At 44.9% G+C, this 27,447-nt stretch overlaps 1 protein-coding gene across 4 annotated transcripts in view; it reads left to right on the forward strand.

Moving 5' to 3' along the window:
- BIN1 (bridging integrator 1) overlaps window positions 1-22,304 on the forward strand; it is a 93,987-nt gene extending 71,683 nt beyond the window's left edge. For 2 of the 4 annotated variants that reach the window (XM_033065418.2, XM_033065417.2), the window contains 7 exons: window positions 3,341-3,469; window positions 6,317-6,424; window positions 8,043-8,066; window positions 11,971-12,063; window positions 12,827-12,937; window positions 13,726-13,827; window positions 16,805-22,304. In XM_033065418.2, the coding sequence (XP_032921309.1) occupies window positions 3,341-3,469; window positions 6,317-6,424; window positions 8,043-8,066; window positions 11,971-12,063; window positions 12,827-12,937; window positions 13,726-13,827; window positions 16,805-16,912 (675 nt within the window). In that variant the 3' untranslated portion in view covers window positions 16,913-22,304. The remainder of the gene's footprint in view (window positions 1-3,340; window positions 3,470-6,316; window positions 6,425-8,042; window positions 8,067-11,970; window positions 12,064-12,826; window positions 12,938-13,725; window positions 13,828-16,804) is intronic. The other 2 variants (XM_033065420.2, XM_033065419.2) reach the window with 1 other exon arrangement.
- Window positions 22,305-27,447: the final 5,143 nt, after the last annotated feature.

Raw genomic sequence — 27,447 nt, forward strand, 5'->3', positions numbered from 1 at the left:
ATTTATGTTGGGTTCCAATCGTTGTATCTCAGTTAGTGGGACACTGGGAGTATTCTAGGAAGAATTATAGCTAAGAGGGGTTCTGGCCAAACTGGTAAGAAAACCCATTGCTCTGAAAAGAGATGGGCGCAACCCAGAACTTCCTTGCTGTTCCCATGCACAGCAGTGTGATTCCAAATCCAAGCCTGTAGGGTAGTTTTTCTCCTGTTTCTGGACAGCCTCTTGTGATATTTTTCTCTCCACTACATATTTGATTTTTAGGATTATTGAAATGCAGGAAGGGGATATGTGGCAAAATTTCTTTTCCAGCCCTGTGAGATGTGTGGATGCCTGGCAATGTCTTTTCAGGACTTCTCCAGGGTGTCTGAAAGCTCAGCAGTGCAGAGCCTAACCATGGCTTCACACCAACCTTGTTAGGACCTTTGGAGTAGCCTGTGTGTATGTGGGAGAAAATATAGGATATCCAGAATTGCCCTTCTGTTGCAGGTTTCTTTGTTTTTTGTTTTTATTTTTCCCCCCCAGAGATTTCCAGAACTTGACTAAAATTTGGAACAAGAAATTAAATAAATTTATTAAGCTGTTCACAGCAGACTTCACTCACCCTGCCTGTGGACTCATCCTGCTGAGTTCTGTTTCTTTCCTTTCCTTTAAATAGCACACATAACCCTTGTTTTTGCCAGCTTTCTCCTTCACTTGCTGCCTGCCTGCCCACAGGAATGGGGCTGGAGGCACCCTTGAGGAGCAAGCAGGGTATTCCAGCACAGCCCTGCCTTGAAGGGCCACAGGCAAGGCTGAAATGTCACTTGCAGTGAATGCTGCCACCGCCTGGCAGCTCTGCCCCAGTCTGTGTAATTCATCCTCCCTGAGTCACTGCCCTGAAGAGGAGCTCCACTCCCTATTCACAGCAGCTGCTAAGAGATGGAGCTGGCTCCAGAGGCAGGGAACACACTCAGAGCCGAGCCTGGTGGCTGTATGGATAAAATCTAGAAACCAAGTGTGTGTCAGTTTGTCAGGAGCTGGGAACACAAGTGTCTGCTCTCCCAGCAGTGCCTGACTTTAACACTGAGGTCTTCACAGGTGTCTTTACTTTAGACCTATGGGTAAGTGATTTGTTCAGTGGTCCTCCAAGAGAGGCTGAGGAGCCTCATCCTCTTTGGGAGGATGGAGCATAAAGCAGCAAGCAAGAACAATTCTCTGAACAAGCAGGCACAGTTTTCAATTCTCTCTGGCTTCTTCGTGTCTGAAATACCAGCATAGAGTAAGTCAAGGCTGTGGAGAGAAAGACAAGACCAGGAATGATCAAATAAATACTATCTAAATTTGATCAAATAAATGCTATCTAAATTTGATCAAATAAATGCTATCTAAATTTTAATCTGTCCCCTATATAGCCCAAAACAACCCCAAACTTTTACTGTAGTTTAATTTTTAAAAACAGTTTATTTCTGTCTTTTGGAAGAAGCGAATGCGCTCAGCTCTCCGCAGAATAATTTCATGATGACACAAGACTTCAGGGGATCTGTGAAACTTAAAAGGTCAGACCTCTGCTCTCAGTTACACCACTGAAACTCTGTAATGAGACTTCTGAAATAAGTGCAACTGTGCTGAATTCGAGCAGATAAAGCTCTTTGAGATCCAAGTCAGCAGAAGAATTTTAGCGGTTTTGTTTTATTCTAGGCAGCAAAGTTGTTAATGCATGATGAATTTATGGGTATAACTCAACATCAGTATGCAATGATCTTGTCTTTGAAATGTGGCTTTACTCTGCTCTTGGAAGTCATGCTGCATAGTGTGGAAGTGGTGATTTCCAAGACACTATTGCATTGGAATGAAGGAGACTGACTATTTATATTAGAGGAATGAATAGAAGAAGAGTTGTGATATTTTTGACTTGAGAGTTAGTAATTGGAGTCTTCCATTTCTGCAGAGGGTGGTTCTGTTCTGAGAACAGCATTTCCCTGAAATTTCTGGTCCCATATTGCAACTGGCAGGCAGGGGGTTTTCAGGAAGGGATTGTTCTGAGGGAACACTGACACACCACCTTCAGCAAGCAGTTAAAAGTTGGAAGTGAATACATTTGCTTCCATTATTTCCCCTAGCCAGCTATTCAGGGGAAAAATGTGTTTTCATACATAGTCACTCTCTCTGAAGTAGGTTAATCCAGTGGAAAACTAGGCATGTCCTTAGAAATCTGAATAAAAGCTTTGTAGAATTCAGTTATGTACTGGAGGAGTGTGAACACAGGCCCAGGAGCAATGCATTTCTGTGTTTCAGATCTGGGCTTGACACTGATAGATTGTCAGGTCTCTGAGTCTTGCTGCCTTGAATGCAGTAAGATCAAGTGGCTGGAACACTTCATTGTAAATGAAAGGCATTGTCATTGCTGAGCATTGCTGTGGTGCTGGGAACTTGTATGGCTGATCTAGTCCAACACAGCAGCAGCTCCTCAAAGTCTGATTTGATCTAGGAATGGTCATTAAGCCTTGTGCACAGCAGAGTATGAAAAGTATGTGGATGGATTGATCTAGGCAGGGTCTACCAGCACTTCCATGGGGTTGTGGATGCAGTGTCAGGCTGAATCTTGAGCATGATGAGGGGTACTAGAATGGGTTAGAGTTACAGGGTGAGGTGGTTTTATGTGTTCACTGGGATCTCGACTTGGGAAACATGACTTCATGACTGTCAATGCTCACTGGTGAAACTGAGAGCAGGGCTGGGCTCACAGCAGTCGTGACTTCCAGGAGTTTGAGTTGTTCTTGCCTAAAGCTGAAATGCCATCAAGAGCTCCTGCAGACCTTTCTTACAGCACACTGAAAACCAGTGCACCAGGGAGCCAGTACTGGGCAGGTCAGTCTGTCCTCAGGGCCTGCTGCCCATTGTAGGACAAATAGAGTCTGTTCTCTCATTCCCTTAGGTATGGTAAGTACGGCAAAGGGAGGCAGTGCTGGTCTGTTCTGTTGGGTCATGTTCTCAGCAATTGATCTGCTCCCTTCCCAGTGGTTCTTTTGAAGGTTGCACATGCTTTAATTATGTATGCATGTCCTGTCAATGCATATTAATTCTGTTACGCTTCTCCTCTGCAGAGGGAAACTTGCCCACGGCTGAAGTGTAACTAATGATGCCAAACCTTCTCTGGAGGCGTGTGGTTATTTAATTTGTTTTGTTTCAGTTCAGCCCTTCACCCCTTCCCTCTCTCTTCAGATGAAGTTGATTGGACCCTGCTCTGTGCCAGTGGTTGTGATTTCCCTCGCCTTCAGTTTTTGTGACTAACCTGGTTCCTGTCTTTGGTTTTTTTGGGTGTCGCCGTGTGTGCTGTGGCCATGTGCTCACTTGCATGCAGTTGAGGAAAGGGCCTCCGGTGCCTCCGCCTCCAAAAGTCACTCCCTCCAAGGAGATCAAGCAGGAGAACATCATCAGTCTGTTTGATGACAATTTTGTCCCCGAGATAAGTGTGACAACCCCTTCGCAGGTTAGCTGCTATGCCCTGCCTAATTTCTCTCTGCCTCTGAACTCTTCCTTCTGACCTTTCTTCTCTTTGGAGGTGTCAAGCCATGAAACCTGGTCAGGTGAAGGAGGAAAGTGAGCTCAGCATTGGACCTCAGAAGGCAAAGGATTACTTAGGTGCTGACTTAAAGAGGAGAGTACTTAAAAGGCAGTAACAGGTTGCTCTTAGAGAGCTTTCATTTATAGAAGAAATAGGAGAAATGCACCTGGTTAAGATACCAGCAGGTAATCACTGCATGTGTTCAGCAGCAGTGCACGTGGATTATGACTCTCTTCATATCCTGTGGTGTGGTATGCCCTCTCCAAACACTGATCCTGAGTGGGGATGAAGCATGTTTTTATCTGCTCATGTACGTCCCTAACTGCTGACCTTGGCATCTCTGCCAGTTCTGGGAGAAGACAGTTTTGTGCTCTCTGTACCTTCACCCATGGGCTTTTTGGTTTAAAGCCTAGGTCTGCACAGAAAGGCCAAAAGGAATTGCCAAACTTCCCTCTGCAAAGAGTAGCTGATGCAGTTAGATGGGCAGGACTGTGCCTTCAGTTAAGACTCTGACACAGTGTGTCAGAATTGTCAAGGGGCACCTTCTGAAGCCCTGAAAAAGGAAAAACATTTTAAAATTGTAGATTTTCCTCTTTACTTTTCCTTTTATTTATGTCACTGCCAGAGAGGCTGTCCAGGTGGGTAGTTCTCTGTTGGATCTAGAAGAATGGAAATCTTTATGTATATAGGAGCCTGACCAGATTTCTGGCTGTATCATGAAATACCTGCATATACTTGGTTTAAAAATATATATGCACATACATATACATGTGTATATATATTTTCCCTAAATGCTTATTAAAGCACAAATCATATCTCTGTCAGTGCTCATCTGTGACTCATTCCCTAATTTCTCCTTACATCACACTGCTCCATTGCCTCTGGTTTGCCACCTTCCACCCAGCTGCTGAGGGGCAGAGATGAAGTGGGAGGGAAGTCAGTCCATGTTAGATTTGGCATTGCAATAGATAAAACTTGCAGAGTGGAGAGATGATTTGACATCAGTGTTGGAAGGTGGGGACTGCAGGCAGTGGAGCAGCTCTTTATCATCATCTGTGCTTCCTTCTCCTGTATTGTAATGGAAGCTCTGTCTGCCCCATGGTCTGTATCTTGTATTTCCATGTGAATGCCAGCCCTTAGACATTCTCTTCTGCACCTGATCAGTGCTCTGAGCCAGGATGGGATCTGCTGTGACTTTTGACCAGATGGGAGCTCTGAGGGGGGACTGTGGTTTCCAAAGCAATCTTCACTGAAGGGCCCACAAGCCCCTGGTACTCAGTGTGTTACCCAGGGCTGTTGCTATCGGGTATCTTAGTTCCAGAGAGCTGTCTTGTGGGAGATTTGGGTAAAGGCAAGGGATGTTAGCCCTTGCATTCAAGCCTTGAATGTCAGGTAAGACTATTCCATGGCTGCAGCCTTTGATGTCTTGCTACTAAATAAAGCCAAAGATTGGGGTTGTACCTTCTCTGATGGGTGGCCTGGATGTGCTGGAAGGCATACTAGAATTATTAGAATGCCAGTTAGGCTGCTCAGGCTCATTATTGTGAGATGAGAGAGCTTGGTTCCTTGTCCTCATCCTTGTGGATCTCAAAAGGACATGCTCATAAGGCAGAGAAAAATCTGTAAGAAAATTGGGGTGAGAGAAAATTAGAAGAGGTGAAAATGATGATGATGTTGGTGGTATTCAGAGGACTTACCTTAAATGGTGTCATTTGCTACTTTCCAGAAGTTTTTCCATTGTGGGATTTTGATATAACTCTGGAGACCAACCTGCCAAATTTTGTGTTATTGAAAAGGCAGCTGAAGCAGTAGGGCCAGTGAGCTGGGAGGTCATAGGAAACAGGGCCAAATCTTCCTCACTTAATCTTTCTGACTTCCCAGAGACAGCAGCTTCCTCTGAAGCTGAGTAGAAAGCAGTATCCTGTGGTTAGATTAAATCTAAACCACCAAAGTGATAGTCCAGTTGTAAATGCTAATAACTTGTGTCCTTTTTAGTGACTTCTTATTAATGGTAATCTGCAAACGTGGGATCATTGTCTTTAGGTAGAACATTAATCACTCAAAGGGAGTTATTCTAATGACTTGGAAGAAAGTAGCAAAGCTTCTCAAATTTATGCTTTTTAGAAGACTTACACGTATAAGTTTATGGGATGCCCAGAAATGAAAATTACTGAAACAGCATTTTTTAACTGGGCAGGGATTAATATCTCTTAGCTAGGGTAAGCTGCCATATTTTGTGTTTCTGGCTCAGAAGGCATGAGGAAATTGGAAGCTTTGGGAGTTAGCTCTGAGGTCTCTCAGACTTCACTTCCAGCAGTTTGAGTTGTTTTCTGCCTGGATTTGTGTTCCTGAGATAGGTTTTATGGATGGCAGCTCTTTTATAGGTAGCTGAGGAGTTGGTCTGTCAGTATGAAGGCAGCTGGATGAGCTGTGGGGAGCAGATCCATGCAGAAGAGCAGCCCTTCTGACTCATCAGTGGCAGTGATCCTTTTGACCTCAGCAGATCAGGAGCTCACACCATGTCAGCTCATTTGGCCAGGTGGGAAGGTAAATGAGTGCTGTGGAAAAGGCTCAGGTGTGGTTTACAGGGCCCCCATGTGAGCTGCCTGTGACTGTGGGCACCAGGCAGTCGGGGGTCACATCCAGTGTTTGCACTGCCACCATTTCTTCTGCGCTTGCAGCCTCAGCTCTGGGATATCGCACACGCTCCCCCCGCCGCGCACGCGCGTGTGTCTAATGCTCATACTACTTTTCTCCCTCACTGCTGCCAAGTTTGATGCCCCTGGGCCCTTCCAGGAGGGAGCCAGCCTGTTGGATCTGGATTTTGATCCCATTAAACCAGATGCCACTGTGGGGAAGACCCCCACACCCGCCTCCCAGGTTGGTTCATATCGCCGTTCCTTCTCCCTTCTTAACTCACTTGTTGCCACCTGTGGTGCGACTTGAGCCCACCTGAATGATAACATGGACCTGAGCTGTGGGTGACTGGGCCTTGGGTGTGGGTGCCCAGGATTGGAGCTTGGTCCTCTCTGCTGGATGTAATAGTCCAGGAAGGATCAGGTGGCTGCTGGCCTGGCCACAGTCAGGCACTAGGTGTTTGTGGGTGCTTGGATTTTGCTCTGATGATCCTCTTAATGTATGTCCCTCTCTAGAGCAGCATCCTCAGTATGCTCTATGCATTTAAGTTGTTCCCATATGGATGGGCATTCAGCCTGAGCTCTGTGCTCCTGCTATAAACTGCTCTCAAATGGATTTTTAATTAACAGATACTTTGATAATCTGCAGTTACTTAAGGTAAATAAGGCTGTAAATGGATATACAAGTGATGCGAAGCCCTTCTTTTTCTGTGTATGACACAGCCTGCATCCACAGCTGAGAAGCAGCTTCCTGCCCATCACAGTGGTATCAAAAAGGAAGATGCCTAATTCTCTTCTGACCTTCTGATCCTGTCCTCTGTCAGAGGCAGGTGGACTGTGCCTCATTTTATGTCTAAATGACTGGAGGCTTTGAAGCACATCCTGAATATGGTCGTTGTCCTCACTGAGACTTTCCATTTTATATGTATGAACTGGTTATTTTTTGCCTGTGGATGCCACTAAAATTTGTAATAAACATAACTGGGTTATTTATAGTGCAACTCCAATATCATCATATTAAGTGTGTCTGTATGGCACAGATTTTTGTAGGAATAAGACTTCTTTTGTCAAAGAGATCAAACGTTAGACATTTGATTCTCCTAAAATAAAATACTGTATCTGCAAGATACTAGTTACTATCATAATTTGATAGACACCAATACAGCAAAGTTCTTTTTTGGAACTTTATGTGGGTACATGGACATTTTGTGTCTACTTGCCTTCCAGGACAAGTTGCATATCAGGAAAAAATTTAAAAAAAAAAAAAAAAAACCAAAAAAAAAAAACAACACAAAAAACTTTTTTTTTTAAATCACCAGTTAGATAATTGCTTATACTGACATAGGAGACAAGTGTAAATTTGACTTAAATAGAATTGTTATCCTTCCAGGAAGCAACAAATACTACACTAAATGAGTTTTTAAAAAGTGCTCAGTAATAGCATATTTAGTCTTCTAACCTAATTATTATTGGCTTCAGAAGTCATTAAAAGAGAGTCAAAGATCAATAATTTCTACTGGTAACCAAAGTACAAAACATAGTGAAAACCACCTAGTTATCAAAACAGTCAGATTTATTTCCTGTAAGGTGGGCAGTATGATAAAGTGGTTAAGTTATTTTACTACTGATCCAAAGACACCACAGAATCATAGAACATTAAGGGCTTTAAAGAGACCTTAAAGATCTCCTGTTCCCAGGGATGTATAAATTCATGTACTTACATGTGTTTTCAAAACGTGCAGAGATAAGTGCTGTTGAATGTGTATGTCTGCTTCAGTCTGATCAGTGTCTGTAATGTTTGTACTCGCTGAAATAATCACGTATAAATATGTTTTATTTTTGTTGCTCTTTGACATGCTTAGTCTTTACCTTGGGATTTATGGGAGGTAAGAAATTCATACGGCTTTTGTCTCTCGTCATGTGCTGCTCACATGCCAGTGCTATCTCTGTTCACATAGCTGTGTCCTTTCCTTCACTGCTTCTCCTTCCTGCACACCCCAGAGTTGCTTTATGTGCTGCTGGACCCACTTATGCACCTTGTATGAAGCCCCAGGGCCAACCACATGTTTGCAAGTCAGTCTGGCACTCTAAGACTTAACCAGTGCACAAGCCCATTGCCTTTCCCTGCTAACCCCCTCATTTTTCCCTTGGCATAATGCTATGACTTTCACCTCACACTTAATACCACTGTGGCATCATCCTCACTCTCCACAGCACAGTATTTCCTAAACTCTCTACATCCTATTGGTCTCGTGTGCAATGCAAATATCTCAGCTGCCCCTCATTGTTACTGCCTGTACCATTAGATATCGACACATCTGGAATTGTCTGTGGTGTTTGCTGTTCATTGACCACTGTTGCCAGACAGGCTGATGTGAATTAGCTCATCCTGTGTCTACACTGAAGTTAACTGCAGGCCCAAGACTTGCCTGGCATCTGCCTCAGCCTCAGCTTTGGAGCTGCTGATATGGAGACCCTGCACCTGCCCAGCATCTGAACAAAAACCTGACCCTCATTTATGCCCTGTCTGTATATCTGGCCTGGACAGGTCTCAGGTTGCTGCAGATTAGCTCCATGACAGATATTTCAAGCACAACTGCTTTTGAGTCCCTCTGGACTGACAGCCAACAGTGTGGACAGAAAATGCTTGATCTGGTGGCCTGCTGCTGGAGCTGGTTCTGTCCACTGTGTGAGCTCACACTGAGGAATTTTCCATTCCCAAGGGCCAGATCACCACCTAGACTGAGTATTTGGAAGGACACACCTTAGCCCTGGCTAAGGACTCACTGTGGCCCCTACTCCTTCACATGACCTTGGGTGATGTCAAGGAAGGTTTCCTCTGTGTCTTTTATCAGCCATCAGTGTTTAACATCTGTTATTCCCCTGTATGTGCATTGTCAATCCGTCTTTGTAGGGAAGAAGAGCCTGGTTTAGCTAGGAAAAATCTCATTCCTTTCAGGTGAATAGGCAGGGGTGAGGTATGATTGTATCTGATTGAGCTGTGCTTAGTCTTGGCTGTAAAAAGTTTCTTGGGCAACTTCTCTCATCCTGCAAACTGATCTTACCCAAAGGAGAATTTGGTAAAATTCTAAAATAATAAGAATTTAACCAGGAAATGCTGCTAGTCAAGGTGTTCTCACTGTACCAATTCTCACCTTGGCATACCATACACAAAGAGCAGAGCTTTCTAAAGCTGGGGAATCCTCCTCTTCAAGTCTTCGGCAGTGTTTTTGTTATAAATGTTCTTAGCTGTTGATAAGAGGAGACTTTTTTGTGGTTCCTTAGTCCCATTGGCCATGAGGTTAACAACTGCATAGAAACTTGAGTGCAGCAGTGCTGGCTTAGTTCTGCAGACTGGGAAATGTGCATTTGATGTGCATGATGCTGCTGTTGGAATAAGCGAAGGTTTCAAACCTGGTAACAGCAGTGAGCAATTCTTCCTCTCCCTGTACTATCTCTCCATGACTGTAAATGCTTTTATAGGCCTTGGGATGCCTGACAGGTATAGAAAATAGAGAAATTAGTAGCTGACATAAAAATGCCCTTTTTGAAATGCAGAGGATTAATTTAGATTCCGTTTCTCTGATTATTAAATACTATTTTTGCAAATTAGCTGCTTAAACAAACCCACCAAACCCTCAGATTGAGCTCCTTTTCACTTGGTCAGATAGAACTGACCTGGCATCTGTCCCAGTTCCAGTTTCAATGAACCCAAATGAAAACTTGGGAGTGAATCCAATTAAACAGGAGAATCCTTTGTAGGATTTCATATGCATATATTTACCTTAGCTCTGCCAAAGCTGCTGAGGGAATCCCGTAGGATGGGAACAGCTCTGCTCTTTATAATATCTTCTGGCCTGTGGACATGGGGAGACATGAGGAAGGATGTGATAGGGGAGGAAAGCATGTGTTAGATGACACCACTGGAGCAGCTGAAGGTCAAGTAATGGATTTTTATTAAATCAAGGATTTATTTCTTTGTCATTGCTGCTGTTGAATGCTGCTTGGAGCATTGTGCTAGTGCATGGCTAGTAGCAGATGGGGGTACATTTAAGGTTTACCATGGTGATTGCTTTACTCTGGGCTTTTGTAAGTTTGGGATTCTGAAAACTGCAATGTTAAGAAACCTGGACAATGCCTTGTTTTGAATATTATTGTATTCAGGAATACATGTATCTTGGTTTAACTCCAGCTGGCAGCTGAGCACCACACAACCACTCGCTCACTTCCCTCCCATTGGTGGGATGGAGGAGAAAGTTGGAAGGGTAAAAATAGGAAAACTTGTGGATTGAGATGAGACCAACGTAACTTAAATGAAAAGGAAAATAACAGAGATAAATGAAATAAAAAAAACCCCCAAGTACAGCAAATGAAAAACAATTGCTCAGCACCAGCTGACTGATGCCCCGGCTCATTCCTAAGCAATGGTGCCTGATTTTCCCCTAGTTTATATACTGAGCATGATGACATTTGAGGATATCCCTGTGGTCACTTGGGTCAGCTGTCCTGGCTGTGTCCCCTCCCAGCTCCTTGTGTCCCCAGCCTCCTTGCTGGCAGGGTAGCATGAGAAACTGGTAAGTCCCTGACTTGGTGTAAGCTCAACAACAACTACATCATCAGTGTTGGCAACATTATTCTCATCCTAAATCCAAAACACAGCCCTGTACCAGCTATTAGGAAGAAAATCCAGCTGAAGTAAGACAACACATGTTTATCAGATGTATGAGGCATGCTAAAACTGGGTATTCCCGTATATTAAAAATGGAAAATCTTGGGAGTCTTCCCAGATGCTGCCTGGCCAGTCTCCCAAGGGGCTGATTTGCAGCCTTGGTGCTACCGATCCAACATACTTCCTGCATTGTTGCAATTTCTGGGAGGGGCAAAACAATATCTTTATTTTGTGTAAAAAGAGTTAACCTGACTCTAGACAGAGGAGAATAAAAATTTGAACAGCTGGAAGCTGGAAGTCATAGGTGTTTGGTTGGTCTTTTGTTGTACTCAGGAACCCTTGTCCCCAGGCTTTTTGGAACAATCTTTGCCAGGCAGTGATTTGTAGGTGATACTGAATCTCCTTGGTGGTGGCAGCTTTTGTGCAGTAGAAACTTCCCATCAACACAAACATGTTACACGCCCCATCTGTAAAATTAATCTGGGAACATCTTAGTAATAGAATGTTCACAACAGAATCTGAATTCACAACTCTTTGGGCCTGTCTGAAATCAAAGGGAGTGAAAGTTTGCACAGTTTCCTGTTTGACTCAGTGCTGATGTCGTGTTGATGCCGTGTCTGGACTAAATTCCATATCTGGACACATTATTACCATGTTCTTTTGTTTCTGGGAGTAGGCAAGTACTTAAATATTCCATGACTGTTGATCCTTGGAAGTAGGCTATGGTGAGATCCTTGTTCTTTGGTGTGCAAGAGAACTTGTATTCTCTTACAAGTGGGTAGTCAGGATCTAATAATAAATACTGTGTGTGTGTAAAGTAGGTCTGCAGTTTAGATTGTGAAGAGAAAGTGGCACACAGATTTTTTTGGGGTTTCATTGCTTGCCTCTGAATTATTGCCTACTGTGTGGCTGGAGTGAGGGATTCTGACTTTGTTGGGATTTCCATGAGTTGCAGAAAAAGGGGGAGACAGAAAAGTAACCAGACTCTACAGTGTCTCACCTGTTAGTCAGCAGAGGCTCAGGCAGTGGCACAGAGCACTTGGGCAGGCTGGGCTGCACTTGCTGCACACGTGTAGCTGGAATGAGAGTAACTTCCCACTGGGATGACTTTTGTATTGCAGCCTGCAGAAGCAGCTCGTGCAGGAGCTGAAGCAGCTGGATCAGAAGCAGCAGCTGGAGCTGAAGCATCTAAAACTGAAGCTGACTCAGGATCGGTAAACACCTCAAGGGACAGCAATCCCTTTTCTCCATCCCTTTGTTATACAGCACACATGGGAGGCTGGACTGGGAAAAGAGCTGTGTAGCTGCTTGGAAAAACACATCCCTGCCACCAAAGAGGTTATAATGCTCTTATTCAGGGACCAGATTTAGTTGTTGCGTTTTATCTCTGTAATGCTTAGGGAGAAAGTTCTGCTGGAGAATTCAGTAAAAGAATTGTCCTTTCACCCATGTTATTAAGTCAGCCCACAGCCCATGCTGTGTCCTAAGCTGTGTTGTCAGCTGGATTCCCCCTTGCTTGCCATTTGCTTTACCTACCCTGTTCTCTGGGCTCTGGCTGTTTCTCCTGAATATCCAGGCTTCCTCTCTTTTTAGTGACACTGCTGTCCTTTTAGGGGACAGGGGTAGGTCCTGTCTTATGGCAGCTTGGTCACATTTGAGTTGTCTATTCCAGGAGGGTTCTGTGAGATTGCATTGTGACCACAGCCACTGGGAAATGCCAGGCATTATGGTCCCAGGAAACCTGTAACTCACCCCTGCCTTTCTGCAGCCTTAGGCAGGGAAAGACAGCAGTCACCAACCCTGCCTTCTCTGCTGTCCCTTGGGGTGTTTTTGTTGCTGACTGGTGTGCTGGGAAAACCCACTGAAGCCATGGGATGGTTGGGGGTCTGGATCCTCCAGGGTAGACTTGGAGCTTCAGTTTTGGATTCTCTTTTCTCAATGGCTTTTTTTCCTTCCTTGGCTGCCACTGCCCACCAGGGCTCTCTGCCTGCTGTTGTTGTGGAAACTTTCCCTGCAACCATCAATGGCACTGTGGAAGGAGGTGCTTCATCTGAGAGAGCTGACATGCCCCCAGGATTTCTGTTCAAGGTGAGTGTGTGGTTGTGTGGCATAGAGTTCCTCCTGAGGGTTTTCCCTCCCCTGTAAGGCATCAACAGCTTTCACTCAGCATGGCCATGGGGTAGGCCACATTGAAAGGCAGAATGGAACTTGAAGGAGAGATAAACTTTCCTTTCCAGCAGTGCAGCTTCATGCAGTTCCAGGTGTTTCAAAGGATTATGTAAGAGCATCAGCACCTAAAGGTGTTGTATCTTTGCTGTACTGTGCAGCAAATCTGTTCTCTCTGCTGCAGTGGTTTCTGTCTTGGTGGTGTGGTGATGTCACAGACCCTGGATAGTGGATAAAACATGCTCTTGACAGGAAAAGTTAAACTTCAGTGCAAGTGGCAAATTGAGAAGAGTTGAGAACACCAGCAGGAATGGAGGATTCTGTGTTTGGGGAAGTTAGAAAGCCAGGATCAACAGAGAAAGGTATAGGACTAGACAGGGAATTTGGGTGGGTATTCTGAATATGCCAAAGATCACTTGCAGCAAAGATGTGGAAGAAGGAGTGATTTTTGGGTGAGGATAAGCCACAAATTTAATGTGTATAAGGGAGTTTGGTAGCAAGAAAGCACAGATGTATCATGCCCTTAAAGTGAGAATTTACAGTGTCCTACTATAGGAACACTTCTCTGCTCATTTTTTTTCCATGAGTTCTTCTGAAAGTGGAAGAATGGCAAAGCCCTGAAGAATTACAGGAGGCTCATAACATTAATTCTGGTTTCAGGTGGCTTTAGAGGCTATAGTGCTCAAAGTGCTCCTGTCCTGTCCCTGCAGGTCCAGGCCATGCACGATTACACGGCCACTGACACTGACGAGCTGCAGCTGAAGGCTGGGGACGTGGTGCTTGTGATTCCATTTGAGAACCCTGAGGAGCAGGTGAGTGGGGGAGCAGGCTCTGAGCCTGGGCCAGGGGGTTTCCTGAGCTGCTTCTTTCTTCACTAACAGTTGGCTGGCTGGATGCTGAGCCATTGGTTTGTGGCTGGGAGCTGGCAAGAGAGCCAGTTGTCCTTGAGCTTGAGATTGGCTTCCTGCAACAGAGGGGAGGACTGTGCTTGGTATTGGAAAGTGGAGATACTGTGCTGCATAAAGCATGTGGAGTAGCCATGGGTTCTTGTCCCTCTCAGAACACATTTGAGCCAATACAGTGGCTCTCTTGATCAGAGAGCCCAACAGAGCCTATATTTTTGCTTCCTCGCTGCCCCTTAACTTGATGCACATTTCCTATGACCACTACAGCACAGACTGTGGCACTGAAAGAAGGGACTCATACCTTATGATGTTTTTTTCTCTTTTGAGAAATGTTGGAGCTCTGAGAAAGCAGTTGGTGGTGGATGATGTCATGCACTTCACTCAGCAGTGGCTGTTTCCAAATGACTGTGTTTGGTCAGGAGATGGCAGCAGAACCAAAGGCTAGAGCAGGTCTCAGCTCCAGAGAACAAGTCTTGCTGCCCATCTTTAGCCTGAATTTACTTGGTCATGTTTTTCTTTAACTTGAGCTATTTCTGGAAGCCTTGAGTAAGTCCTCCTCACTTTCTGTGTTTGAGGGCACCCAGCTGGCAATTTGTAGCAGTGTTACTACTTTGAGAGAGGTGGTGAGTTTATAAAATTAGTGCTCACATCTCTAGGTTTCTGTTTGGAAAAGAAAGAGAATTTTCCAAATTGATTGAGCAGTCATCAGCTCTTTGGGTTTGGCCAAGTTCAGATAAAATCTGGATTCCACAACAGGTAAAGAGAAGGTGACATAGTTCACTAACTCAGAAAATGTGGATCCTCTTTGTGGCCCAGCTGTTGGCTTTGTGAATTATGAAGGCAGGTCATGGATCATGGTGATGCTTGTGAAATGGAGCTATAAAATGCTAACAGTTCCCACACAGCTAGGAGAGAAAAGGATTTTGGTTCCTTCGGGAGTCAAGACTCCCCACTGGGTGGGACTGCCCTGCACAAGGATTTGTGAGCATTTCTTTCTCAGAAAGCTTTCTGGATGGGAAATGAGTGTCAGCTCCCCCAGTTGCTGTGGTAGGAGATGGCGTTTGTGGAGCAGATGGCGTTTTTGGATCAGAGTGTTTCAACGCCCTGTGTTTGCACTTTAGCTGGATGTGGGTGCAACAGCCATGAACTCGAGACTCTCCAAGCTGCAGAGGGTGAGCTCTGAGTGTTGCTAACATGACTCTGTAGCTGCACTGAAGCCCTCTAACCCTTTTACAGTGTATCCTGTGCTACAGCTCATTTCCCTAACCTCAACCATACCCAGCCAGGAGTTGCTGGCTGTTAACATGTGCATGAACAGTGCACGGGAGTGGAGGGAGCTTAGGATACCAGACTGATTCACATCCCTTGCAGATAGGTCTCAGTTTGTGGGTATGTCCAGGCCTGGATTCAGCTCTCTTGATAGAAGAAAGGGTTGAGGGCAGCAACACTTCTAAGATGGCACTTTAAATGATGTGGTTTAAAATTGTCAAGGCCCATCTGAGTGCTTGTGTCTAATCCCTAGAGCTGAGGAGACCCTTCAGAGCAGGATGTGGTGGGAGTGATGCATGCATGCTGTATGGCACAGCACTATGTGCAAATGGATGAGCTTTTGTGCCTGATGTGCTGTGAGCTGGAAGCTGCCTTCTAGACATTGGGCCTGGTGTCCTCTGCCTCGTTGTTTGTCTTCCTGATTTATGGCATGTCAATCCTTCCACAGCCCCTGCAGCTGGCTGCTGCAGATGGGCTCCCATCTCGTGCCATCCCCGTGACATCTCCTGAATGTTCCAGTCCAAGGAAGCAGTCAGGGCTAGGGAAGCCTGCAGGCTCTGGAGCTGTGCAGCTCTCATGCTGCACTCTAAACCCATAGGCTGCCCCACTGCAAATGAGTGGGGTGTGTGCATGCTGCAGAGGGGCTTCCACGCTGGCAGCTCCAAGGCATGCACAGAATAGAGTGGTTGTACTGAGCTGCATGCTCAGTGCAGCCCTCCCACCTTGAATATCTGAATACCTTGAATCCCTCCTTCATGTGCCTAGGATGGAGCAGAAATCTCAATGCCAGACAGCCTGCAGGCAGAGGCTGGGAAGTCTGGTTCTGCTCATGAGCAGGTTCTACCAAACAGGGTTCCTTTTGCCCAAGTGAAAATTCATCTGTGTTTATAGATGTATAGTTTGGAGGCTAGGGAAGACCTATTGAGAGACCCAAATCACATGTAGCCAAAACTTGGGAGTTTTGCTAACCTCACCTTGCATCAAGCCAAAGAGACTGCTGAGTTTTGGGAAAATGGGTTGGGTTCCTCAGCTCCCAATTCCCATAGATCAGGATTTCAGCATTTCAAGTACGACTCATTTTGGCTTTAGCACCTCTAAAATGCCAATCATCTGGGTGCTGTGACTGGGGCAGGGATGAGCACCTCCTGGGCTGATTCATCCTTTCCAAAGACTTGTGCCTGAGATGAATGGGGTGCATTACACACTGGAGGTGCCTTTCTCTTTTCCGGCTATAGAGAATGCTAGACCCCTTATGTTTGCATTGTGAAGGGTGAGATAGGTGATTGCCATCCTGTAGCTCTGGAGTCTCTTTTGGCAGAATTTCTCCTGCCTCAGTGGGTGTCAATTATGACATGTTTCTGTTAAACTTGCTTATTTTTTACTGTGTCTGTACAGTCTGGACCAGATGGGAGCTTTGGTATGAACTGGGATGTTTTCTCCATTTAAAAGGAAACAAAAGCATTTTTTTCCTATTCCCCTCTACTCCTCCTGGATTGTCTCCAAGCCAAATAAGAGCATGGCTTTGGTAATGCCTTGACATCTCCCTGGCCTGCACTGTGTAAGAAAAATCCCTGCTCACATCTGTCCCTCATCTGATCTCTGTTTTCTCCTCCAGGATGAAGGATGGCTGATGGGTGTGAAGGAGTCTGACTGGATCCAGCACAAGGCACTTGACCAATGCCGAGGGGTTTTCCCTGAGAATTTCACAGAACGGGTGCAGTGAAAGTCCAAGCTCACCAGCTGCATTTCTGCTGGAAGAAAGCAAGTTTTCTGGTAGATAATTAAAAAAGAACAACAGGAAAAGAAGAGAGAATTTTGAAGGAATAGAAGCGTGAAAAAAGTCAACTTAAAGGGTGTGTTCTTCTCAAAGGGCAAGGTTTCAGAAGTTAATTGAAATTCAAAGTGTTATTGAAATATATACATATTAAAAATAATAAGGCAATTCAGATACCCTCTTCCCCTATGGTTTAAACAGCATTTGGATTCAAAGGACTGATGCAGAAGCAACTCAGTGAAGTTCTCCAAGTACTGCATTGACTGAATTGTCACATGTCAGTCTGATTCCTGGAAAGGCAGTATTTGTTGAATGGCTTGAGTGTAGAAGCTGTATTTGCTCTTGGGTGGGTTAATCTGTTTTGTCTTGAAGGTGGCTTGCATGGCAACCATAAAAATTCAGCCTTCCCTACATCTTCAACCTAAAATAGGCCAAACTTTCTGTTATGCTGTTGGAAAAAAGATTTAGTGTATAGTGTTCACCACTACAATGTATGTGTGTGTGTGTGTTTTATTTTCTTCCTTTAAAACAATGTTACATAAACTGTGATTTTATACATGTAAAGATAGAAGAAACTACATGGAAAGGGCATGAAGAAGGTGAAGTGTGTGAAGCTGTGCTCAGTCCAGAGTTCTTTCAAATGCAGACACTTAAATCCTCACAGTAGTGTTGGCCTGTGAAATCCTAAGGGGAATGGACAAATTCAGGAGGAGAAACAAGACAAAACAAACAGATACCATTTGGATATCTCTGAAATTTAGGAGAGGGAATCCTCTACCAGACACATACCCATCCCCTACCCCCCCAAAAAAAACCCAAACCTATTGGTGGTTTCAGAAAAGCTTAGATTCATGTGGATGGAAAATAGCTCTAAAATCTACTGGTTAGAAAATTTGCTTTTAAAGACAGAGATAAGGGAAGAAATTTTTTTTTTCTGTAAGAATATCAAAGAGAAAACACTGATAAAAAACAAAAACCTACTTTCTGTGCTTTTCATTGGCATTGTTTTTTGTGGAATTGTATTTCTTATTTTCCTTTGAAGAGTTTTTTAAGTGAAATATCGTTAGATCAGCTTTCTCCAGTGCTGTGCTGATGATCAAGTTAACCTCTACAAAAACTGGACTCTTGAAATGCTCGTTTAAAATGGCTGTGTGACTTCAAGCTATTGTAATGCATTAGCAAGGAAGGCAAGAATATCAAAGTCAGTGTCAAGAAGACACTCTACAGTCTAATACTGAAGTTGAGTCCTTTCCTTTACCTTTCCTTTGCTTCTGTTTGTTTTTGAATTTTTTTTTGAATTTTTTTCTTGTTTTTTTTTTTTTTTAGTTTAGACAAGCAGATGACAAGGCTGTTTCTAAGTGCATATTACACTTGTTAATATAAGCCGGTCTGACTCTCCAAGACTCTAAAGTCCCACAAAGGTACTTTATAAACTTTACTTGAATACTGATGTAGCTGGCAAGCAAGTCAGGCTATTTTAATTTTTTACAGCTTCCCCTCCTCCCCCATGATCGTTTTGCCCTGAAGGGATTTTTAACAGTGAGGTTACACTGTGCTCAGGATCACTCTGAAATAATCTTCTAAACTAGTAGGAGTTGGCTTTTGTCAAAGTTGCACAAAATGCTGACAGAATATTGAAAATCTCACCTTTTCCAATCTGTTTGGATTATTTGTAGAAAAATAGAAAAACACTGTAGGGTAAAAATGGTGTGTTTTCTTTTAAAAAAATTTATTTGGAGGAACAGATCTGGTTTTGGTTAGAAAATATATTCTTATAGATGCAAGCATTGTTGGAGTTCCTCCTGCTTTCAGCTTGGGAGATGATCCATGCTAGTTATTTACAGCAATGTAACAGGCATTACATCTGTCCTATATACCCAAATCCCTTCTCCTTTTTGAAAGAAAAAATGTGCAGGAATTTATTTTGCATCACTGTTAGAAACCCCAATAGTATTTAGGAGTAACTGCTCACAATACAGAAGGACTGGACTCCACAAATTATAGTATGGTGAGCTGTTGCTTTAGAATACTGCTCTGTTTGACATTTTTTTCCTTTTTCATCAGGGTTGTCTTTATTATTACTCATTTTTGTTTTTCAAAATATCTATTTTTATGCATTTGTGACTCCCATTACTCCTTTAAAGATTATTCATATAAAAATATACATTTAAATATACATAGAAATATATATATATTAAAAAGCGGGTTGATCCAATTAACATAATGCTGTCAGCTTAAAATGTTTATTTTTATGCAAAACCTGTGGATAATAGCTTTGTTTTTTTAAAAAAAGGACAAGATTCTAAGTTACCAGAGCTGTGATTTTTGTCTTGTAGTATCTGTTCTAGACCATTTAGAAAGCTGTGCTGATACCTAATTTATTGTGGGTTTTTTTTTGCTGTTGTTGTCCTCTGCTGTGCTTGAATCAGATGACTGTCCCAACAAAGATCCTTGTAAGGCCTTTTCATTTTATTGAGCTTGCAGAGCAACTATCCAGTACTGTATTGTCCCTGCAGAAGTGGTAGCACTCTGCAAAAAAGGGATGTTGTTTTCAGGTCACGTGAGTGATGCTCCAGTGTTGCTGGTGGGGGGAGTGTTGTGTCTCTCCCCATTTGCTTCCCCCAACCCCAAAACCCCCAGGCCCCTTGCTTAGAGCAGGTTAGGGTGGGTTACCTGGATCTTGCACTGCTCACAGGTAAGTGGTGTCAGCACATCTCAGTCAGGTTCTCAAAACGCGGGATCAGACCCACAGTTGGTAAATTGCCTTATGTGAAAGTAGGATGGCATAGCAGGAAACTCATAGATGGCAGTGTTCTTTAGGGCCAGGAGATCTGTCTTCTGGGTCCTTCAGCCCCTGGTAAACAGCCATGGCTCCTCCCATTTTCAGTGCTTTTATGTCTCCTAAATACCTTGATTCTGGTTGGTATTACCTGGCAAAATGAACTTCCCCTTTTCTTTGGTTTAGATCTGATTCAAATAGAAAGAGAGACAATAAACTCCCATGTAGGCTGTGCCCACCTGGTTTTTCAGTTTGCAGGCTGAACTGAAAAATCTGAGAAAAAATGCAAGGGTGAACTGAGACGATTTTTTCCCCCCATTTTCTCAGTGGAATGAAAAAGGGAAAAATTGAAACAAACAAATCCTTTAATACCAAAACGAAACGTTAATTTCTAAGGTTGCATTTTAACTTTTTAATAAGCATTATGTCTTGGGCTGTAACAACTTGCTTTGAAGCAAAAATGTGAAACCTTCTGTTTTGAAAATGCTGAAAGAAACAGTTTTAATAGTCTTTTTGCCTTTGCCTTTTTTCTTAATCTGATGACTGGTTTCAGTTGACTCTAAACTGTATTTTTTTGCAAATACATTATCCACTGAAGAGAACCCAAAGAAGCCCAGTTTTGCTCCACTGACAGATACACTGGACACATTTCAGGGATTACTTGGTATATGGCCCATCAAAGCTGCTGTTTTCCCCATTTAAAAATCTTCCACTTGATTGTTCTACTGGGTGAAAAATAAAAGCATCTCTCATCCCATGCCACTGACTGGTTTTGTAGAAAGACATTCTTGCTCTGTTGGTTACAGATTTATGAAACTACTCCAGTTTAAGCCTAATCCTAGTATGAAGTGGGAAAAAATATTTACCCAAATTGTTTTCCCCTCCATTTTCTGTCTTAGCTGTGTCAGTAAAATATCTATTTGATAGAATTAAGGAAAGGTCCCAGGTGAGTGGCGTGTTCCAGGTGAGACTCCCACATACTCTGCCATTTTCCATGGGCATTCCTCAGCTGTCTGCTTTTATCACCTTTGTTTTGCTTGGCTGTTGAGGTGATGCAGTAAGTGGGGTTGTGCAGGTTCATTTCCAGCTCCTCAAAGCCGGTGTTGCTTTGCGTGAATTGTGCCACAATCCTTGAAGCTTTGTTCATTGTTGCAGAACCCTTTCCTGTTCCGCAACCCTAAGAACGTGGCCAAGGCAGACAGCCCCAAGACAAAGGGGACCTGGAGCAGGAGTGAGGGCTCCCTCTTCTACCTGGAACTGGGATGTCAGCTCAGTTAGGTTTTGCAGAGGCCTCTTGGAGGGAAAAGGCCCAAGGCTAAGGAGATGGGGAGGATGGAGGGATTATCCATTATCTTTTTCATTTTGGGTTGATTCACTGACTCCCTTACCTCTTAATTCCAGGGACAAACTGTATAGGGCTGAGAATAAAATACGAATGGCCAAAATGTTCAATCTGATAACAGGTGTTGCCTGCCAGTGGCCCTGAGTTCAGAGCTTCCTGTTTCCTGCTCTGTGCCAGACAGGTGCATTGCTCTGCCACAGATATTTTTGGATGCTGTGCAGTCAATGCCCCAAAATCCTTGTCTGAAGGATGCAGAGATGTTTTTTCAGCCCTTTCTAGGAAGACCTGTGGATCTCCCACAGACAAGACCTGTGTGCATCTAACACAGTCACCTCTGATTTCAGTAGCCTGTGTGTCTTTCAGCACTGGCCCCATTCTCCAGCTCCTCTCACTTCCCAGCCTCTCCCATGCTCTTGGAGGATGATGGCAGCATTGGGCATGTCCCACGAGCCAAAAAGTGCAAAGATGTGCAAACACATCCATCAGCAAATCCTACACAAAGCAGCTTGATAGTGCTGATACCAGGAAAATATTTCTGCTCTGGCTGCCAAAGGGAAGCTACTCCTTGCCACCCAGGTACCATCACAGCTGGTACTGGTGCAGACACCTCCCTGCTTGCACGCTCTCATTCACACCTTTTTGCATAACTCCTGATGGAAAAGAGTCCTGGGTGGTGCCCAGAGCTGGATTGTGTCACCAGCCCTCACAAAGCACTGGGTCTAGTTGACACATGGGGGCTGAGAATTAGAAGGCTCTTTTGGAAATTTTGCTTATGAAACTAAATGGAGAAACTACAGCTGTGAAGACTGGTCTGTATAAGCTTGTACTTTGATGTGTCCTATGGCTATAATTCCTTCACCTCCTTTTGCAGCTAATTGTGACCCTAGTCTGCATTTCATGTAGAAGGTCTCTACTTGAAACTTGCCAGATGTAGTCGCGGGCTTATTGCTTCTCTTTAGGTGAATTAAGTGGGAACGACTTTGGCAGTGTATTAGCAATCTCTTTTCCTTCTGTTAATTCAGTCTCTGAGTTTAATCACAATGACCTGAAACATGTTTGGGGGTTGAGTGGTTTTTTAATTAATTTTTGTTTTGTTTAAACAAAGCTGAACAATTCCCATTGTATTTAGAGCTGTGATGCCCAGTTCCACGAGTACTAGATGAATTTGTCCCATCTTGTTTCTTGGTGATGTTCAGAAATATAATTTGTGTCATCCTAAATCCTGTGTCAGTTTCTCTCTGTATTTTTTTCTCTGCCTTTATATTAAGAAGCTGAAGCAGTTCAGGACATTTTTCTCCCCACAGAGGTGAGTCACTTCATAGATGTTTGGTGTCCAGATATCTTTAACATTGGGAGTTCTTACAAACACGTGGGATGGAGAGGATGATGCTGGTTCTTACAGCAGCAGAGTAAGCTCTTAGAGCAGCCATCTCTGTTCCAGAATGTAGTGTAAGGAAAGATCTGAGATCTTTCCTTTTTATTAGCTGCTGACCCCAAAATGTTATGACCTTCATCCCCTAAGGCAAGTCTGTTAGTGGGACTATGACACCACAAGGGCACTCTGCACGTCCTGGCCAAGCTTTTCTCAGCTCCCTCTGGTGTGTGCCACACCTGTGTGAGCTCAGTTCCCAGGCTGCCTTTGGCTTCTGCTCTTTAAATTGGACATTTCCTTTGTAGATAGGAAGGGGTGTTTGTGCCCATCAGCCACAGGGACTGAGGGACAGGATTAGAGAGATTCACAGTTCATAGCTGACTGTTTTTGGGGCCACTCCCTCGGATGCCTGATTCCAGACAGGCTTGGCACGGCTGCACGTGGGACTCAGTGTGTAAATAGTGAGTGCTGGCCACAGGCCAGGCTGGGCTCTGATGTAAATTGGTGCCAGTTAGCACTTTGATGGATGGACTGCCAGAGTCCACTGCTTTAGGATGCAGCTCCACAAGCCCCAGAGCCTGCTCAGGGAGCCAGCTAGGCTGTGCTTGCCCCATTCCTTTGCTTCCAGACAGCCTGGAGGGTTTAGTGCCTTTTAGCCTCTCACCTCTATGGCATTGGGAGGGACTTGAGCCACATCTTGTGGCAGAGGGAGAGCAGGAGGCAGGCTGTGCCCCTGGAACTATCACTGCAGTTGGTGACTGGCTCTGCTGTGGTGTGGTGGCTCCTGTGAGGCTGATCTGGGCCAGCTCTGCAGAAGATAGGAGGTCACAGGGCAGGAGCAAGACCTGGTGGCATCGTGTGCATGCCTTCTGCTTGTCCTGCCTCACACAGTTTCATTCTCATCATCTAGAAATACAAAGGAAATGGGAGGGGAAAAGATGGACAAGTGGGAGCAGTCAATAATTCATTGTCAGAGTCTCTGCTCAGCTGTGTAATTCATTCCCAGTGATGTTCTGATGCTCCAAACAAGCAGCAGTTGGTGTCACTGGCCACGTGCAGGCAGTGGTCACATAAACCCAGACAGGACATCTGGAGCAGGATCAGGCTCAAGGGGCCCTGGTCCAACCTCAGTGGACCCCATCACACTGAGGGAAAACTGGGCTTCCCTCTGGGAGCACAGCTGGAGAAAGAAGTCTGAGATGGAGGAGACACATGTGGCACCAGGTGAGGCTGGAGTGGGCAAGGTGAAAGCCAGGGCATTCTGTGCTGCAATGGCCTGGCAGTGCCTGGTGTCACTCATTCCATGACGTGCCCACCTGAAGGGACAAGTTGGTACCAGGACTGTCCTTCAGTAGGAGTCCATGCCACCTGGGAAGACACTGTGACAGGAAGTTTGAGCCCCAGCATGGAACTAGGAGTCAGTCTGCAATGCTGAGGAGGAGATGGGAGCTTGGGGCAGCACTCAGCAATTTCTCCTGTTTGCTGGCTGGGTGAAGCTGGTGCCCTTTGCAGAGCAGAATTGCTGCTTCAGCAGCTGGAGGAGCCTCTGCTGTGCGGCCCAATCCACCGAGCCATTAATAACAGTGTGGGAACAGGAGTTCAGCAAGTGCCCATGATTAATTAGCTCATCACAGGCAGCTAATGGCCAGGCTGCTCTCCTTGGCCCTGTGGTGCAGGTAATGGAATAGGCATCACTTCTCACTGGACGAGGCATAGCCCCCTGCCAGGAGCGATGGGCAGACTCTGTGAGCTGTTCTGATGTGCTGATGAGAGGTTTTGGGTGAGACTGTTGCTTTGGACGCTGGTAGAATAGATCTGTATGGGAAGTTGTTATCAAAATCAGGTAGGCAACTCTGGCGCCGCCCCAATCTAATATCAGCTTTCGCTTTCCTAGCAGTGGTGTTATCTCGTGTCTTGCTCGTGCTCCCTCTTACTGAGGCTGACTTCTTCACAGCTACTCTGCTTGTCTCAGCACTTCCTCATGAATTAACATATAGAAATTCAGGTGCCACCTATGCTGCATCAGGCACTGGAGATGACAGAGCCATGCAGTAACGAGGACATGAAAGCAAGGCTGCTTTTTGAAATCCAAGTGATGAGGAAGCAATCCACTTCACTAGTGACCCTGCCAGTGAGAGGGCTGAACTCCATCAAGTGCAAGTGATCACCTTTGTCCCAGCTCCTTAGCAATAAGATAGGAGAAAGAAAAGCTCTAGCAGGAGTGCAAGGTATAAAAATTAAATTGCACACATTCTCATTGTTGAGCAACGTGACACAGCCCAAGGTGTGAAATGAATGTGAAGGGGCTGAGACTGCTGCTGTGCCAGTAAGGAGTGCAAGCTGTGTTCTGTGTCCCAAAGGGACGTGATCATGGGCCCCTTTAGGGCACATTCTGTGACAGGCACAATGATGGCAATTACAGCAGAAGTGAGGCATGTTCAGAAACCCCTGTGCCACAGACTGTAATTTCTCCTATCTCCAACTCAGAGACCTGTGAGAGCCTCCTGGAGTGACCTCTCCTCTCTAATGTCCAGGATTGCCTCAGTACATCTCTATTAGAGGCCTCCAGGAGAGACCTGACTATTGATTTTGCACAAAGTGCTGTATTTGCTGTTGAGGGTGATGCTGCTTTAGGAGTGAGCTGGCCACATGGAGGCACTCGTGACATCCCTGAGCTCCCCGTCTCAGTGCAAAACATCCCAAGGGTCTGAAAAACACCTTCTGCATGCCAGACTTCTGGCTGGCTCCCCTGGGGAAATCTGAGGAAAGCTCAAACAGAGAGCATCTGTGCTGGGAGCAGTCAGTGTTTTTGTGGCTGGGCCATGGCATTGCACTTGATGATCACATTAACCAGAGATGCTTCCAGCCCTCTAAGAGCTTTCCCCATAACGCACAGCAGAAGCTGGCTTTGCTCCTCTGTGACAAGTGACCTTCCTTAACCCTCATCAAGTTTCACTTCATCTCATGGAGTGTAATGTCCACCTTCTGCCTCCTAAGCCCTCCTTCCTGTGGGAGGCACATCAGGGAAGGCTGTGTCTCTTGCCCCACAGAGGCAGTGATGTACCATACCTGGAGGATGAGTATTTAATTTGCCTTGCTCTGCCCTATCTGGCAGCTCCCAGCATTGCTCACTGGGTCTCAGGCTTTCTGCCGTGGCTCTGACAAATTGTTGCTCTTTTCTGTACGATACAGATGTTTTTGCAGGACTGTAAATTACTCCCATCCAATAACTTTTATGAAGCACTTTTTCTCTACACAGTAAAGAAAAATGCAACTGAAGAGGTAATTAAATGTTTACTGTTAAGTACTTTATATATTATATACTATAGATCATTCCATCCATTAAACAATCCATTTAACTCCCTTTAACAGTATTATTGTCTATTATTAGGTTAATCAGCATTCACATCCTCTAACTCTGCATTTCTATCTAATTAGCCCTTCTTTCTTACTTCATATTTCTATTTAATTCAGCTCAGCATCAGAGCTGAATTCTCTGTGCTCAGCACTAGTAGAGGATTTGATGCTTTCAATGCATAAGGGGGTGAGGGGCACCAAGTTTTAAGCAGCCTCCTTGGATATCTGCTAAATTTTCCTCCCAGAGTCAGTCCCTGCTTAACTCCTGAGAAATCTGTGTCTGTGTAGGAAGCTGTAGCCTTGTGACCTTCTCAGTTATCTCAGATTATTGAAGAGGTCCTGTAGGTGTGGTGGCTGCAGCTGGTGTGTCTGCAATGATGGCACCGCACGTGGCACGGTAATGGATAGGGATTTCCTCTGCTTCCTGACTGGAAAGGCAGGGAGTTTGTGTGGTGTGGGGCTCACACTTCACTCTGGATGCTGGGGTGAGTAAGGATCAACAGCTGGGAATAGCTAATTTCTCACCTGACCAGGGCAAAAATGAACATGCTGGTGGCTCTGGGGTGGTGGGGCAGGGCACAGCGCCTGCCTGTGAGCGGGGTTTGCCAGAGTGCACCAGATGTAACCCCATGAGACAAACCTTGGCAGAACTGCTCAGACTGATCTGCAGAGGGGTGCCCTTGTGAGTGCTGTGTTCATGGGCTGGTGGCCCTGACCCATGGGATGTGTGGGTGTGAGGAGGCTGTGATGCTGCACGAGGCTGCTGTGTGCTGCAGCACTGCTGGGACCTGGGCTCACACCATGCCTGCTGATAACACGCTCCTCTGGCATAAGCATTGCTCTGTTCTCTCAATCCCCAAGCCCTGGAGTCTGCTACAGCTGTCAATTACAAGCTCTCCTCCTCAGATATTTTTGGGGATACCCAAGGCACGCAACGTGACAGCATCGCTGGAAAACAGATTAAATAGCAGACAGGGAACACCTTGCTTGTCACCACTTAGCATCCAAGCTGCAATGGCTTTGAGGAATTGTCTGGGTCCTTCCAGAGTCCCTGAGCAGCTCTTTTTGCTAGTACCAGTCCAGAACAATCAGCAAATTGAGTTCTTTTTATTAACTTTAAAAGAAGACATTAGCCTCAGCCAGGAGAATAAAACCAATTTATGAGGCAATTAGCTCTGCAAAAACATTTCAGTCTCCCCAGAGCAGCCATCTGAGGAGCATCTTATTCCAGCTGCACAGCTTCTTCTGGCCTTGGGTTTATAGCACACTTCATTTATCATAAATAATAATAATAATGAATAAACAAATGGCTTCCTGATGGGTGTGTGAGACAGCCAGGAAAGTCTTCTCTGCCTAAAATGAGACTGTGTTTTTGACTTCCTCCTTCCAGGTGTCATTCTTGTGGCCTGTTGCTTGACTGTGATTTGTTTTGATACTCAAGCTCTTTGTCAGCTGTATTATCTTATGTGGGCTTCTTGAGGGATCTGCACCAGGGTTAGGTACAACTCAACTGGACTACAGGAAGGTGCCATAGCAGCAGACTCAGAGAGCTCTGTGTGTATTTTCCAAGTCCCTTTGTAGAAACTGCAGTTTTCTCAAGAACTGCCTATTAATGCTGGAAATTTGGGCAAAAG

This window comes from Catharus ustulatus, chromosome 7 (genome assembly GCF_009819885.2).
Source record: "Catharus ustulatus isolate bCatUst1 chromosome 7, bCatUst1.pri.v2, whole genome shotgun sequence".
NCBI lineage: Eukaryota > Metazoa > Chordata > Aves > Passeriformes > Turdidae > Catharus > Catharus ustulatus.